General features: G+C 36.6%; 1 protein-coding gene across 6 annotated transcripts in view; it reads left to right on the top strand.

Annotated features, from left to right (window-relative positions):
- Positions 1 to 14,288, top strand: part of LOC129722031 (protein furry) — a 149,925-nt gene that overhangs the window by 82,484 nt on the left and 53,153 nt on the right. For all 6 annotated transcript variants that reach the window (XM_055675213.1, XM_055675214.1, XM_055675215.1 and 3 more), the window contains one exon: positions 7,556 to 7,675. In XM_055675213.1, the coding sequence (XP_055531188.1) occupies positions 7,556 to 7,675 (120 nt within the window). The remainder of the gene's footprint in view (positions 1 to 7,555; positions 7,676 to 14,288) is intronic.

Raw genomic sequence — 14,288 nt, 5'->3', positions numbered from 1 at the left:
TGTTTTGCATGCTTAAATGCTTCTTTAGAATAACGTTTTTTCTTGTGAAATGCAACTAACAAATGTAAAGTACCAAAAAGAAGTGGAAGAGGTTGTTTATAAGAAACGTCCGCAAGGTTAACGTAGAATTACGACAGCCTGTCTTAGGGCAATAATTTTTTGCAATAGCTTTGGAAATACACTCGATTAGGGTCAATCATTTAAATGGTGTGAAGCGATATATTTTTCCGTATTTGTTTCGTATATTATTTTTGCTTTAAAAATAAACGGAATCCGTTAGAAACTAGCTGAGTTCAGAACTTTTGAAAATGGGCAATATTCATGACGCTCTCGATGCTTTCGGTTTTACAATTTGTACCCCTATATATGAAATATACGAATCATGAGTATGATCGAGATGCTGTAAGAAGTGACTGGTTTGTAATGATGAAAACTTAGTAAATTGACATTTACGGATTTGTTTCGCATATACCGCTTGTGATGCACAGTGTTAATGAATCGTAATATACACCACACTGCTGCGCAATTGCAGCAGCATCAAACTGCACTCAAAGTTGCAATTTAGTAATAACCATTCATTATGCTCTTCCAAATATTTTTAGTAGCCTTAAAAAAGACTGGTTGCTGCAGTTGCAAATTTCATTCAATGAATAAATGCTTCATGGTCCAGATAGCGCGCGATATCCGCTCTGACAAAGATTTTTTACGCACGTTGTGGAATGGGATAACTGGAAAAATTATTTCCAGTTATATCATTCTACAACGTTCGAAACAAAGAGGATGGGCTACGCTGCTCACAGTTTGTCGGGATATAAGCGAAATTTGAGCGTAAAAGCGCATTATTTTAGCGTCAACTGTGTACCTGGCATCAAATGTATCATAATTGAGATGGCACCAGAGGCAAGCGACAAAGGAGCCAGGAAATTTGTCACAACAGGTCAAACCTCGTTGTAAGGAGAAAAATTTTCGGTTGCTTCCCGGTTGGCGGATTACAACAAACGTTCTACTATTACACTTGCCGCAAAGTTCAGACCGCCGTACGTTTGCTGCTCCAAGTAAATTGTTACATTCCTCTTGTCAACCTATTGTTGCCTTATAAAGGCAACAATATAACATATATCGTGTGTTGCACGGCTTGAAGGAAGAAGATGTTCCCGTTCTCGTATCGGATATAAGGGTCGCAATTATGCTGTGATGTCAAGCAACAACCGTCTTCTTCAAGACGTTACATATTTGTTAATGAAGTGTTATGGATTTTCTAAAACGGACTCAGCGCCGTGAGCAGGAGTTGCTGAACTTTTCTGTTTGGAATTGGATTTGTTTCGCATATACCGCTTGTGATGCACAGTGTTAATGATTCGTAATATACATCACACTGCTGCGCAATTGCAGCAGCACCAAACTGCAATCAAAGTTGCAATTTAGTAATAACTTCGAAACAATGACAGTGGTAATTCGCGGCAAAAAAGTTGAAAATTCGCGGGTGGCAAAATAGAAAATATTCAAAATTCGCGGTAATTTCGCGGCAACTCGTTCTTTAGAATACGCCAAATAAAGTGCATTTTTTTGGTAAAAACAAAAAAAAAACTGTTATTAAATTTAATATACGGTAATTTAACAGTACGATTCATGATTTCTTTGCAGTACGGACTACTGTGTCAAATTGTCTTCAATCATATTTTGGTGTCGGCAGGCACGTATTATTCCAGTTATTCTGACTCACGCTGCGTTTCGCATCTACCGAGTTTCCAGGAATCGGTAAATATTTATTTGCCAGCCGGAAAAGTTGAAAAAACCGTCCTCGTTTCGAATACTTACCAAAATTATTAAAATGCAAAAATGCTTGCTACTTGAACTAAGTAGGTATATCTTGCAACTTCGATTTTGCGCACTCGAAAATTATATCATGCAGGTCCCCAATCGCCAAAATCTTTGCTCAAAGAGGATCTAGTAACTGAACCGTCCGAAAACAATTCAACTCAGACTGACAAAATCTCGTTGTGAGAGAGCAGTAGTACTATTCCATCTTATTGTTTGCGTAGGATAAGGCCTCCCGTTGCCATCGTGGTGCTTATTGATCTTTAGATTGTTCGTGTTGTTGGTTTTCGCGGCATTTCGCGGATTTCTGATAATTTCGCGGCCGATGCTGGATTTCGCGAAATTCGCGGCTTCCGCGAAACCGCGATTTACCACTGTCCCTAGTAATAACCATTCATTATGCTCTTCCAAATATATTTAGTAGCCTTGAAAAAGACTGGTTGCTGCAGTTGCAAATTTCATTCAATTATCGCATAAATGCTTCATGGTCCAGATAGCGCGCGATATCCGCTCTGACAAAGATTTTTTTCGCACGTATTAACTTAAGTATCAACGCGCCCAGCGCGATCAGCCAGAAATTGAAACCCGGCTTTTCTTTCTTCTTCACGATCAGCAACCAACGTCCGTGTGGTATCGGCACAATCATGGAATGGATTATACATAAAACACAAAGCGCGCATTCTTAGTCAACTAGGTATATTCTGTCGACCTTGTAAGGGAAGGAAGCATTGTGCGACCAATCAGATGTCGACATTTGCGTTTCGACAAGGCTTGACAATTTTCAATAGTACAATCTTTCGAACAATCAGATTTCAACTTTATGCATTTGGACGGGTGCTTGGTTGATTTTCCAATCGATTACTGCAAAAATGACGAAAATCGGTTGGAAACTGACTGAGCTTAAAACGGTTGAAAATGGACATTTTTTGTGACGCTCTCGATGTTTTTGGTTTTTGAAATTGGATCCCTGTAATGAAACTGGTTCCTGTGTATGTTGCCGTAATACGTAATTCTACGTCAAAAAACAAAATTTCAAGTAACTTTCATATGAAATACTCTGTAGCTGGGTACCCAATGAAGATGGGAATTTGGTTTATTCAGCAAAGTTTCATGTTTTTACATGTTCTAAAGCTTTGTCTAATAAACCATTTCTCTATCACTTAACACAAAAAAGTTAGTATTGTTATTATATGAAAACCTACGGTAACATATGCTCGCTGTACTCTAATATGGGTAGATTGGGTTAAATGGAACCTGCAACAGTTTGTAGTACTTGAGCTAAACCTTAAGGAAAAGTATTTACATTGTGATTCCAGTTGACCCTTTATACCCTTACGTTCCCCAAATTATCGAAAATTTAAGCTCAAATATGCTTTAACCCTCTAGTGCTCAATGCCGCCATTTGGCGGGCTTCAGTCGAAGTTCCGAAAAGCTTCAATAAATACTTAAAAAGTGTTTATAATTGTTTATAGTGATTTAATCGCAGTCCGTTTAGAAAATAATTTGGGCACTAGAGGGTTTACTTTGTATGAAACAGCCCTGGAGATTTGTGGTCTTTGATAAAAATGTGTCTTTTATGTGTCCCAACAATTCCTCCGAACAATGTTTTTTTTTGTAAAATGCAACTAACAAAAATTAAGTACAAAGAAATCAATTTCGAGTTACTTCCTATATTACAAAAGTTCACATCAATGGACAACGTAATTCTAATTCCCTAACAAAAAAAAAAAACTTCCATCAAAAATCACAAAATTTTGGTTTGGCCAACTGAGCATTTTTCACAGATGGAGAGCTTTGCATGAGTTGTATTCTTAATGGGCGCATGCATTTTGGCATGGGTTTTGTTCAAAGCATCGTAGCTCAGAGACTGTTGGTTGTATAGAGAAACTGTCTGAGAATGAGTTGTAGGGAGTTAATAATGCCTCACAAAAAATAAATAAACTCTTGAAAGTGTTGAAAAAGAAAATAAAAATTGAATTCTAAATCAAATTTCGAATTGAATATTTTAAATACTAATAACTCAGACCTAATATTAGGCAATAAGAATTAACAGTAAAGTTTTGGATTAGGGATTTATTGTATTCAGAGAGGGATATGAGAATTTCGAATTAATATAAGTTGTTTTAAAATTTGAAGTAATAAAAATGTTTGGAATTGAAAAGTTTTTCAAGAATTTGAGAAATGAAACTTACAATGTCGGACTTCGAATTTAAAACTAAGAATTTAATTCAAGATTTGAGAATAAGGAGTACGATTTATGATATGGGATTTTGGGCTAAGGAAACGGTATGGAATTTCCGTTCTCAACATCTTGGTTTTTGAATTTGGATTCCAAATCAGGAATGTAGAGTGGAGGGAATTTCGGATTTTTGAGGAGTGTCTGTTCCACAAAGAGACAAAAAAAGAGAAGATTTTGAAAAAAATTTTTGGAAGCAATAAATTAGTTGTTGTGCACGTTTTTCTACTACATAATGTTTTAGTGAAAGAAGTTATTTTTCTGCGAAAAATATCAGTGTCATTCGAGAAATTTTTATTTCTATGTGAAAAGAATAGCCAACTTGAATAAAAATGAAGGAATATTAAATAAGATCAATTGATTCTAAGAAGCATCAAAGAGCTCTTGAAGCGCTATCTAGTTGCGGATAGTAAACAAAGTAGTAGAGCATATTTCGTCCCCTTAATGCTAGAACTAGATAACTCGAAAATTGACGTTTCGAGAAAAACGAGTTTAAAAATTTGACCTATTCTGGTGATGATGATTCAAATGCAATTATTAAAGGTTCAAATTTTATGAAACGCATCCATATCGTTCCAGGCCCGTTATAGCAACGTAAAAATCAACAAATAACCGAGTTATTTAGTTTACCTACAAAATTCGCTTGTTTTTCGTTGAGATATCTAGTTTTTTAATTGATTAATAACACTTTTTCTTGTAATCGTATTTCAACGAGTTTTGGATATGTTATAGAGCTCGGCGCGATAAATATGATGACATACTTAACTCAAAATCGACAAATTTCGAGTTATCTAGTTCTAGCATTAAGGGGACGATTTTTCCAACTCAATATTTGGAGATTTGAATTTTATTGCAACTTAATAATGAACACATTGGCTTTTTATTTTTTGATTTCTCTAGCGAGTTTTTCCCACATTGTTTCCTGAATCTGGAATACCTATGCAAATATTAAGAAATTTGTATATTTTATGATACAAACCACGCACATGTGTGCGTGGACCTAACAGCATCTTTACTATTGGTTTGAACCGATTTCAAATCGTGATATTTAATACAATTTCGATATTCACTAGACAAACCACACATACTTGTGCATGGCCCCAACAGCATTCTTTTTTATTGTTTTTGGTTTATTTGCATTTCTTTCAAATAAATAACAAACATTTGTGCATGACCATAGCAGCCTTCCTATGCTATACTGGTATCAATCGGGTCCACATCGTGTAGTATATTATCTGGCATTTTATTGGGATATACCACACACCTGTGCGTGCTTCAATAGCATTTTTGTTGTGTGTTGGTTTTAATTAATTTTAAATCAGGAAGTTTAACAATGTTGTGCTCCATTCAAATAAACCACGTATGCTTGTGCGTAGTCGCAATAGTATTTCTAATGTCTGTTAGTGGGTTAGAATTCGTGAAACGGATCACTAAGAATCGCGATTTTTAATTTTTTCAAATAAGTATTAAAAACTTCAAGAATTTCACACGGGAAGTTGATTTTTCAATTGTTATTGAATTTGAGTAAGTTTTGAAGTTGTTATTGTCATTTGAAATTTAGCTCAATATTCTTTTTAAATAGACCTATCTTTAAAACTATTGCATCGAATTTGATGAAATTTTCACAGCAGATGCATATTTTTACAATAGTACTGAAAAATCTGAAAAAACACAAGTATTTTCGACGAAATTTCGAAACCCTCCTGAAAATTTCGAGTTGGTGTTATTTTTAGTTCAAAAGATATGGGCTTTTAAAGAATTCTGAACCGTTGCCAAAAATAAATGTGCTGATTGTGTATCTCTTATCAGCCGCCTGAACATAGACTAAACCGGAAATAACTCCATAGAAAAAGGTATAAATTATGTATGATCGCATATCTTATCAAGGTCTTGATCGGTTGGGTCCCTTCTGAAAAAATCTGCTTCCTGTACCCTTTGGGGAGGTGCAGGGGTCTCCAGACAGCACGCTAATATCCCTTTCCTGTCTGCAAGGTGTATTGAGTCATTAAAACTTGTACAATGAGACAATGAGAATGATCAATTGTTCTGCAAATTGTGGTTTGGAAATTAGAATTTTTGAGTTTACGATTTAAAATTTTAATTTTAAAATGTCGAGTTAGGAATTTAAGGAAGAATAGCAGAATAGAAAATCAAGGATCTAGATATTAAAATTTAAAAATAAGAGTGTGCAAGATATAGTGTATTTATTCTATAACATGAAATTGTGATTTCAGCAATGGTCCCTAACCGAGAATAGGATTACTTTTGCTAACCAGTGTGTTCAACAGTTCGGAAACCAATCGTGAAGATTTATCCATTTTTTCTTGCTCGAATGGCAGGATATGTCATAACAGCTTGTGATGGCATCCAGCCGAAATAGTATTCTCAATAATAACTATTTGGTTGATTTGGTTTCTATGAACACCTAATACAGCAGCCCGTCATGCGTGAAAACTCTGTCGAAACGGCGCCGAATCGAAATAATTCGACATTTATTTTATTGATACTGGAACTAAACACCGGCGACCTTCTGCTCACATTTTGCTGCTGGTTGTTTGGGAAACCGGATCGGGGAGAGTAAATATTTTTTTACTCCAGCACGAAAACATTACTGCGAATCAATGCATTCTGCAATTAAATCTGGGGGTTGATATTTTGTGTGTTTGGTTTGGTATTCATGTCTTAATTAACTGTGAAGTATTGAGTTTTGATTTGTATTAGAACTATTTTACGGTTCATTTTTTCAATAAAGCATATGTTTCATGTATGCAAATTAAAATTCAACCTCGAACGAAATTTTACGAAGCACATTTAGTTTTTCCAATTCATCGGACATTATAATAACGATTATTCGTTTTATGTTCAGTTCAGTATTCGGTGGACTAAAATATATAAAAAATAGTTCTGCGAAGCCAATGTATTCACTGATACGCAGCATCCGTTTAGATATACGAACATTTGAATAATATTACTATCATTATCTTGTGCCGTATCAATTGAACGTTTTAGAGAAAAAAAAGCATGCGATTTAATTGGCTGGAAATCGGTTTTCCGCTTTACCAACAGCACAGTTTTATACTTTCCATGAATTGACGTTGCACAGGGGCGAAAGGCAAAATTGTATAATAAACTACCAACAATTTTCACTTCTGCGTATTCGTTCAAAACTGTTTTAAATGCCACGTTGCATACTTGTGCATTCGCGAGATTCAAAATTGAGATAAAATTTTTCACTGTTGGAAATAATTTTAAAAGACTTATTAAGAGTAGTTAAAATTTAATTAGCTCTTTTAATGTATTTTCTATTTATTTTCCTCCAACGAAATTGTTCTCAATATTTCAACATCATCGGAAGGCAACACCCATAATCCACTCATTATACCTAGTTAAGTTGGGGTTTGTCGGGAAGATTTAAATTGCGTCCCATTCTAGCGACTTACTGTGCTTAGCTAGGAACAAAAAAACAGCTTCAATTAATCACTTTTTTTGTTTAATTTTCAGAGTTTGACAAGGTTGGAACCTTGGATACTGTTCTAAGCGGAGCGTACTGCCGCTCCCAGATGTACCTCTCGAGACAGATGGCCAGATTGCGACCCGAGTTGACAATGTCGATGTTTTCCGGTAAGTTCAGCTAACCACAAAACTTTCTGGGAAATAGGATGTATTCTGCTAGATTTAATTTATCTATGGCATTAGAGACCAGATGTACTATTCGGTGGACATAGTATCAATGCATTATGCCAAATTGCATTTGTTGGCGTCTTTATAGAAGAAAAAAGTTGAGTTGACGTTCGTTCGGATTTATTTCTGTTTATCTGTACCGGTAAATTTAAACTTTTCTTTTGCTTGGTTGAGCAAATAATATCGCAGAAGCGTTGTTGTTTAAGCTTTGACAGCTTAGCTATGCATGACGGTATAAACGATAAATCGAAAAAGGTTTGACAGAACAAGATTGTTGGAGGGACTTTGTGTCACGCTTCAACAAAATAGTTCCCTCTGAAGTTGTAAGTTGTGTATGTACTTCTCAACTTTTTTACCTTTTGTTCGGCAACATTTTTCAAGTCGCTTTTTAGTCACTTTTTACTTGAGACATTCGATGATTTTTACTTTCTCAAGCATGAATCAACATACAAATATCGCTTGGTAAAGCTTTGAATATTTTATACTTTTGATGTTTAACCCTTGATGTTTTATAGTTTTGATTGTTGTTTTCAAAGCTTTTCGTCTTTAACGATAAACATCCTAGTTTTAATTTTTGGAATGTAGATTGATGATGTTTGATTTTTGTTTGTGACGATTGATTCATTATTTAGTTTTCTGGTTTTTGATTTCTGATTGCAAGCAATTCTAGTTTAATACAATGTTGACAAATCATCGCTTGATTTTCCTGCGCACTACATGTGTGCCTTCGGGCTGCATTACTAATGGTGGCAGTGACAAGGAATGTATCGGGGTTGCGACTGGTTGAACGCGATTATACGTTTTGAATAATGATAATATTACTTCAATCCGGCTTCCGAGAAATATGAGTGAACACGGTGAGTCGAGTGAACACAAAGCTGGTCAAAATTGTAAGCTGGCAAAATGGAAATAAGTGGATCAGTCAACAATATTCCTAAATAAGGTATAGGTTTTTGTCCGCCATTGCCACTGTGTACGAGTTTTCGTTGTGCTTTCTTCGTTACAGCCATTTTTCACAGAAAGCACTGCTTTTACTCTGCATGACGGATGACGTGTTTTGCAAGATCCTGACGTATCCATTTATGAGCGCGAACGGAAGTGAAGTTTTGAGAACTTGAGAACAGCAAGTGATTTATTCTGTCAGCCAGCAGAAACGGGGTGTTGGAATATCTGCATAAATGGTTAATGAGGGTAGCCGGTCGTATTTCTTATGCAAAACTTTGACGCAACTTGTCGGGTATCTTTGTATACTTAGCGCTGGAGCATGGATTATTTTCGGCGTCGGAGCCTTAGTTGCTGAAGCGTGGCTATAATAATAAATCTATGAATTATAAATTTCTGTACGCATCGAAGGGCGTGGTTGATTACATCGATTGTTGTATAACAAATCAATAGGTTGGAAAATGAAATAGATAGAGCTATTTTGCGTAGCTGTTTGTATCAAAAAAGTTGAACACCAAATAATAAAAGTGGTTGTGGTCTATTTCCTACATCCTTTATAATTACATTTGTTGGATTTTGAAACCAAAGTGACTCAAATCTCTAAAATATGTTATCGCGTAGACTAACCGACTCGTTTTCAGCAAGTGCCAAAATCGCTATGAATTGAGCCGTTGCGGAACAGAGTGGTCTAGAGACCATTTTTTTCGAAAATGAGTTTTTTGCATAAACCGCTTCTGAGCATGAGCATGAGCATGAGCATGAGCATAATTGACCGCCCGCGGTTGCTACTCCGTTATTACCAGATCAGCAGTAATTACACAGAGAACCAATAGATGATGCTCGGGATCAACATGCATCCTCAATGTGTAAAAACTGGTGATCTTAATCTGTTCATTAGGCAATACCAGCGCCGGCCGCATCCGAATGCAGGTCAAAGAAGGAGTTTGTATAGGAAAATGTTGACGTGATCCTCGCTTTATGGAAGCCAAGAACACCTCTGCACTTCCACGAGAAATCACTGGGATGTTGGAGAAAAGGCAAGGTATACAGCAGGGTTCGTTTTGGTAAACGATGCGCTGATTTCGAGCGTCGGGTTCTTTACAACAAGTGTAGCGCCAACAAGTTCATTACATCCGCCACGATATTCATAATGCGATTCGAACTTACTCAGTTTGAAAATGTAACACCGCAACAATAAATCGTACGCAAGGATACTGGATCTTTGATCGAATCGAGACAACTTCAAATGATCGGATATCTCCTCGTAAGGTGATCCTCTTTATACCGAAAGCTATTACGCGTTGTTGATCTATCTGAGATAAAACGGCCTCATGAAAGGAATAAACGCGGAGTCTCTAGAGGTTCGGTCAACCGGATATTTTCTATCTAACAGATCGACGCACGACCGCTATTTTCCCTTCTGCCGACGCAGACGCTCGGGGACACGACATTTCGATGCGAATTTTACCTACACCCAACGCAAACGGGGAACATTTTATTACTTTAGGGCAATTTTTTATTACTTATTGTGTCTTATGACTGCGCATTATACACAAATAGTAATAACCGAAAAGTAACAATAATTATGACGGGCACACGCTTGTATGTGTTTCTGCAGGAGAACATACAGCCAAGCACCGCAGTGCATGTGTTAGACTTCACTCGCTGCATTTGTATTGATGCAACGATCAGATTTATTTTTGCTTCCCTTCATCCTCACATAATGAGAATCTCACCCGTCAACCTCAAATGTCTAATTAGAAACACTTTCGTTTCGTCCCCCAGTGTTTACATGAAATAAAAATATGTTATACTGTCTGAACAGAGTTGCCGAAGTTGCGAATATTGTTCTGGATGGGCACGAGTTTTGTATTTTCAAACAGGTGCAAATGGGTTTCCATGAACCAATGAGTATGTGTTTTAAATAGCTTGCAAGAAATGGAATGTTTTTGTTTTTCTCTAACGCAGTTTACAGATCGTGATGTCATTTAAAGACGCATTTCAAGTCTTTGAAATCATCAACGTTTGCATACTCTATGACGGGGAAAATGCTGCTTGGCAGCTCTTGTCATATTCTTCCTCTACTCCGTATGCATACAACGAGCGAACTAATACACGCTCACCGGATGAATTGGTGATTGAAGAAACTTGTAACATGTGCAACATATGCGACGGTGTGTGATTTTTTTTTAACTTGTGATGGAAAGGGAGCAGTTTATGACAGAAAAAATCTTGCATGTGGTTGCACGACCATTATTAGATGGTCGTACTCCCGTAACACGTGCTAAATATATGACAGTATGTGTTGTTACTTGACTGGGGAAGAATTTTATTACCTTTTTAGTAATAGGTTTGATTATAGAAAAGTTTTTGGTACCCATCTTTAACATCGACAACCGCCTCCCATCGATAACATCGCTAAATTCCTAGTGTCAACGACAACCGTCGATATTTCGCAGGTGGCACAAAGCATGTGAACCACCTCCTTCACCTGAAAATCATCATATAGGAAAATTATCAACTGCTTCACCACAGTCAAACAGACTTAAGAAAAACTTAGAGGTAAACAAAAACTATCCCTGCTCCCGTGACCCCGCACTGTTACCAAAGCCAGATAGGTCCTATTGAAAACGTCAAAAGCCATCGGTAATTTCTCGATAATATCGATAAAAACTCGGAAACAATCGATGTCATCGTCAACGACTCCGCTCGATATTTCCCATCACTATCTGAAACAATCTTAGAACGAAACGCGATGCTCACTATATGAACGTAGCCCATTGTCAGTGCGAACGCCAAGTATGATGACAGTTCTATAAGGTATGCTATTCACGTCGATGCATTAGTATTAGTGATCGTTATGAACTTTTTCCAATTTTGTATGAAATTTGAAATGATTTTGCATTTTAAACTAAACTTATTGAGCATTCTTTCCTGAAAAGTTATAGAAATGATGTTTTTTTTTTATTCTCGCTTATTTTCCGTCGGTCTAGTTCCGCCACTGTTGTGGCCAATCACCGACGCCCAGGGAGGCGACTCCACACCCAGGACCCTAACTCACGACCCGTTTATTAACGGACCGGCGCCAACGGCTTTACTTCCTCATGCGATGGAAGGCGTGATCCCAGAGATTTTTCGCCTCAGAAAATCTCCCGGTGTCGGCTAGGATTGAATCTAGACCAGTTGGGTTGGTTGTGAGTGGATCACGCCACCTCACAACCATCGACACCTATGTCGGCGGTGGGATTCGAACCCAGGCGTCGAGCGTGGTTGGCGGAAACTTTACCAACCACACTAGGCCCCCGCTTAGAAATGATGTTGAAACATGTTTTATTTGTGGGGAATACATAAACATGCTGCGGTTTAGGTAAAATATGCTGTTTTTCATCAATTTGCCGGTAACCTTTTTGCACTTTTCGTTTTTTTTCTTGTCCTCTAATAGCGCTTCTAAATGGAGTCGCTCATGTTTCATACAGTAACAAAAGTCATGAGCTATGACAATGATTAAGATTATGCTCCAACTATTAGAAATATAGCATTTTTATATATTTTATTTCGACATATTGTCGCAACTTTTCACACTAAATCTAAATTAATATCAATTTCTAGTGTGTTTCAACTGGAGATTCACTCTCCAACTAAAAAAATCAGATATAAAACAACATAAAACGAGAAATTTCCAAAAATGTTCTGAATTCCATACAAAACGCAAAATTTTTCATAACGAGATTTGTTTGTGTGCGTGGATAGCCAAAAATGTAGCATACCTTGTAGAACTGTCATCATACTTGGGTGCGAACGAGCCCAAGTATGATGATAGTTCTGAAAGGTATGCTATTCACGTCGATGCGTTAGTATTAGTGATCGTTATGAACTTTTTCCGAATTTGTATGAAATATGAAATGATTTTGCATTTTAAACTAAACTTATAAAACATACTTTCCTGAAAAGTTATAGAAATGATGTTGAAACATGTTTTATTTGTGGGGAATACATAAACATGCTGCGGTTTAGGTAAAATATGCTGTTTTTCATCAATTTGCCGGTAACCTTTTTGCACTTTTCGTTCTTTTCTTGTACTCTAATAGCGCTTCTAAATAGAGTCGCTTATGTTTCATACAGTAACAAAAGTCATTAGCTATTACAATGACTAAGAATATGCTCCAACTATTAGAAATAAAGCATTTTTATATATTTTATTTCGACATATTATCGCAGTTTTTCACCCTAAATCTAAATTAATATCAATTTCTAGTGTGTTTCAACTGGAGATTCACTCTCCGACCAAAAAAATCAGATATAAAACAACATAAAACGAGAAATTTCCAAAAATGTTCTGAATTCCTTACAAAACGCGAAATTTTTCATAACGAGATTTGTTTGTGTGCGTGGATAGACAAAAATGTAGCATACCTTGTAGAACTGTCATCATACTTGAGCGAACGAGCCACTAGCCAAATGCACGAAAACAAGCGTTCAATAAACTCGTTTCCACATCAACCACTTCATTCGCGCCAACACTCATACCACCGCCGAGTAACCATCGCACCGACTTCATCACATGTACACACAAGCAAATAAATCTTGCCTCTCTACACTCCACCGTTATAAATGCACTGAAAACTGACCTTTTTCCACACAAAACAATGTTGATAACAATGGAGGTTATCTAATGTGGTACTTATCTGAGCATTCCAAGCAGTCCATTATGACTGCTTTCCTTGCCCGCAATATGGTAACATCGACGTGCCCCGGTCTCCAAAAGCTATCGTTCATAACGCAGTGCTAACCAGCGCGATGCTTGCACTCACACCAACACAACACTGCTGGCTTTTCATTTTTGAAGCATAAATGAAATCTATCACTTTCATACTAAGGACACTGAAACTTTACTTTTTTCATGTAGAAAAATCACTGAAGAACACTTATTTTTACTTTTCAGCAAATTTGTCAACAGAAATCACTTGCAAAACAATCTGAGTTTTTTGCATAAACCGCATCTACTCAAAAAGCTGAAGTTGGGAGATTAGGAAAATTTCGGAAAATCGAATTTTGAAGCTGATTTATTCCGTGTTGAAAATTCGTCCGAAACAGAATGGCCGTTTTGTTTCGGAACAGAGTGGTCTTTGTACATAAATCGATGTGATACTACCATGTAACACGTAACATGTAGCATATTACATGTGATAAGGAACATGCCACTTGTTTTGTACATGTCACACGTGATATGTAACATGTTACACGTAATGTAACACGAAAAATGTAACATGTAAAATATTATGTAGTATGTAATATCTTGTGTTACATGTAATGTAACACGTGACATCTTACATGTGACATGCTATATGTATCATATAACATGTGACACTAGCCATTTTATACGATTTACCGTCATTTTCTTTGTGTACATAGACCACTCTGTTCCGAAACGATTCGAGGATTCCAGTGAATATATATATGAAGTCAGAGTGGTCTATGTACATTGGTGAGATAAAATCACCGATTTCGCAAAGAAACTGTTAATTTTATGTATCCCAATGTTAAACCACTCCATAACCCTTATATTAGAACATTTTGTTTGAAAGAATCCGTTGAACAGAATTTTATTCAG

Source organism: Wyeomyia smithii, chromosome 2 (assembly GCF_029784165.1).
Source record: "Wyeomyia smithii strain HCP4-BCI-WySm-NY-G18 chromosome 2, ASM2978416v1, whole genome shotgun sequence".
In the NCBI taxonomy this organism is placed as follows: Eukaryota; Metazoa; Arthropoda; class Insecta; order Diptera; family Culicidae; genus Wyeomyia; species Wyeomyia smithii.
The sequence above is the reverse complement of the archived record's forward strand: the minus strand, read 5'-3'. Positions and strand labels throughout refer to the sequence as shown.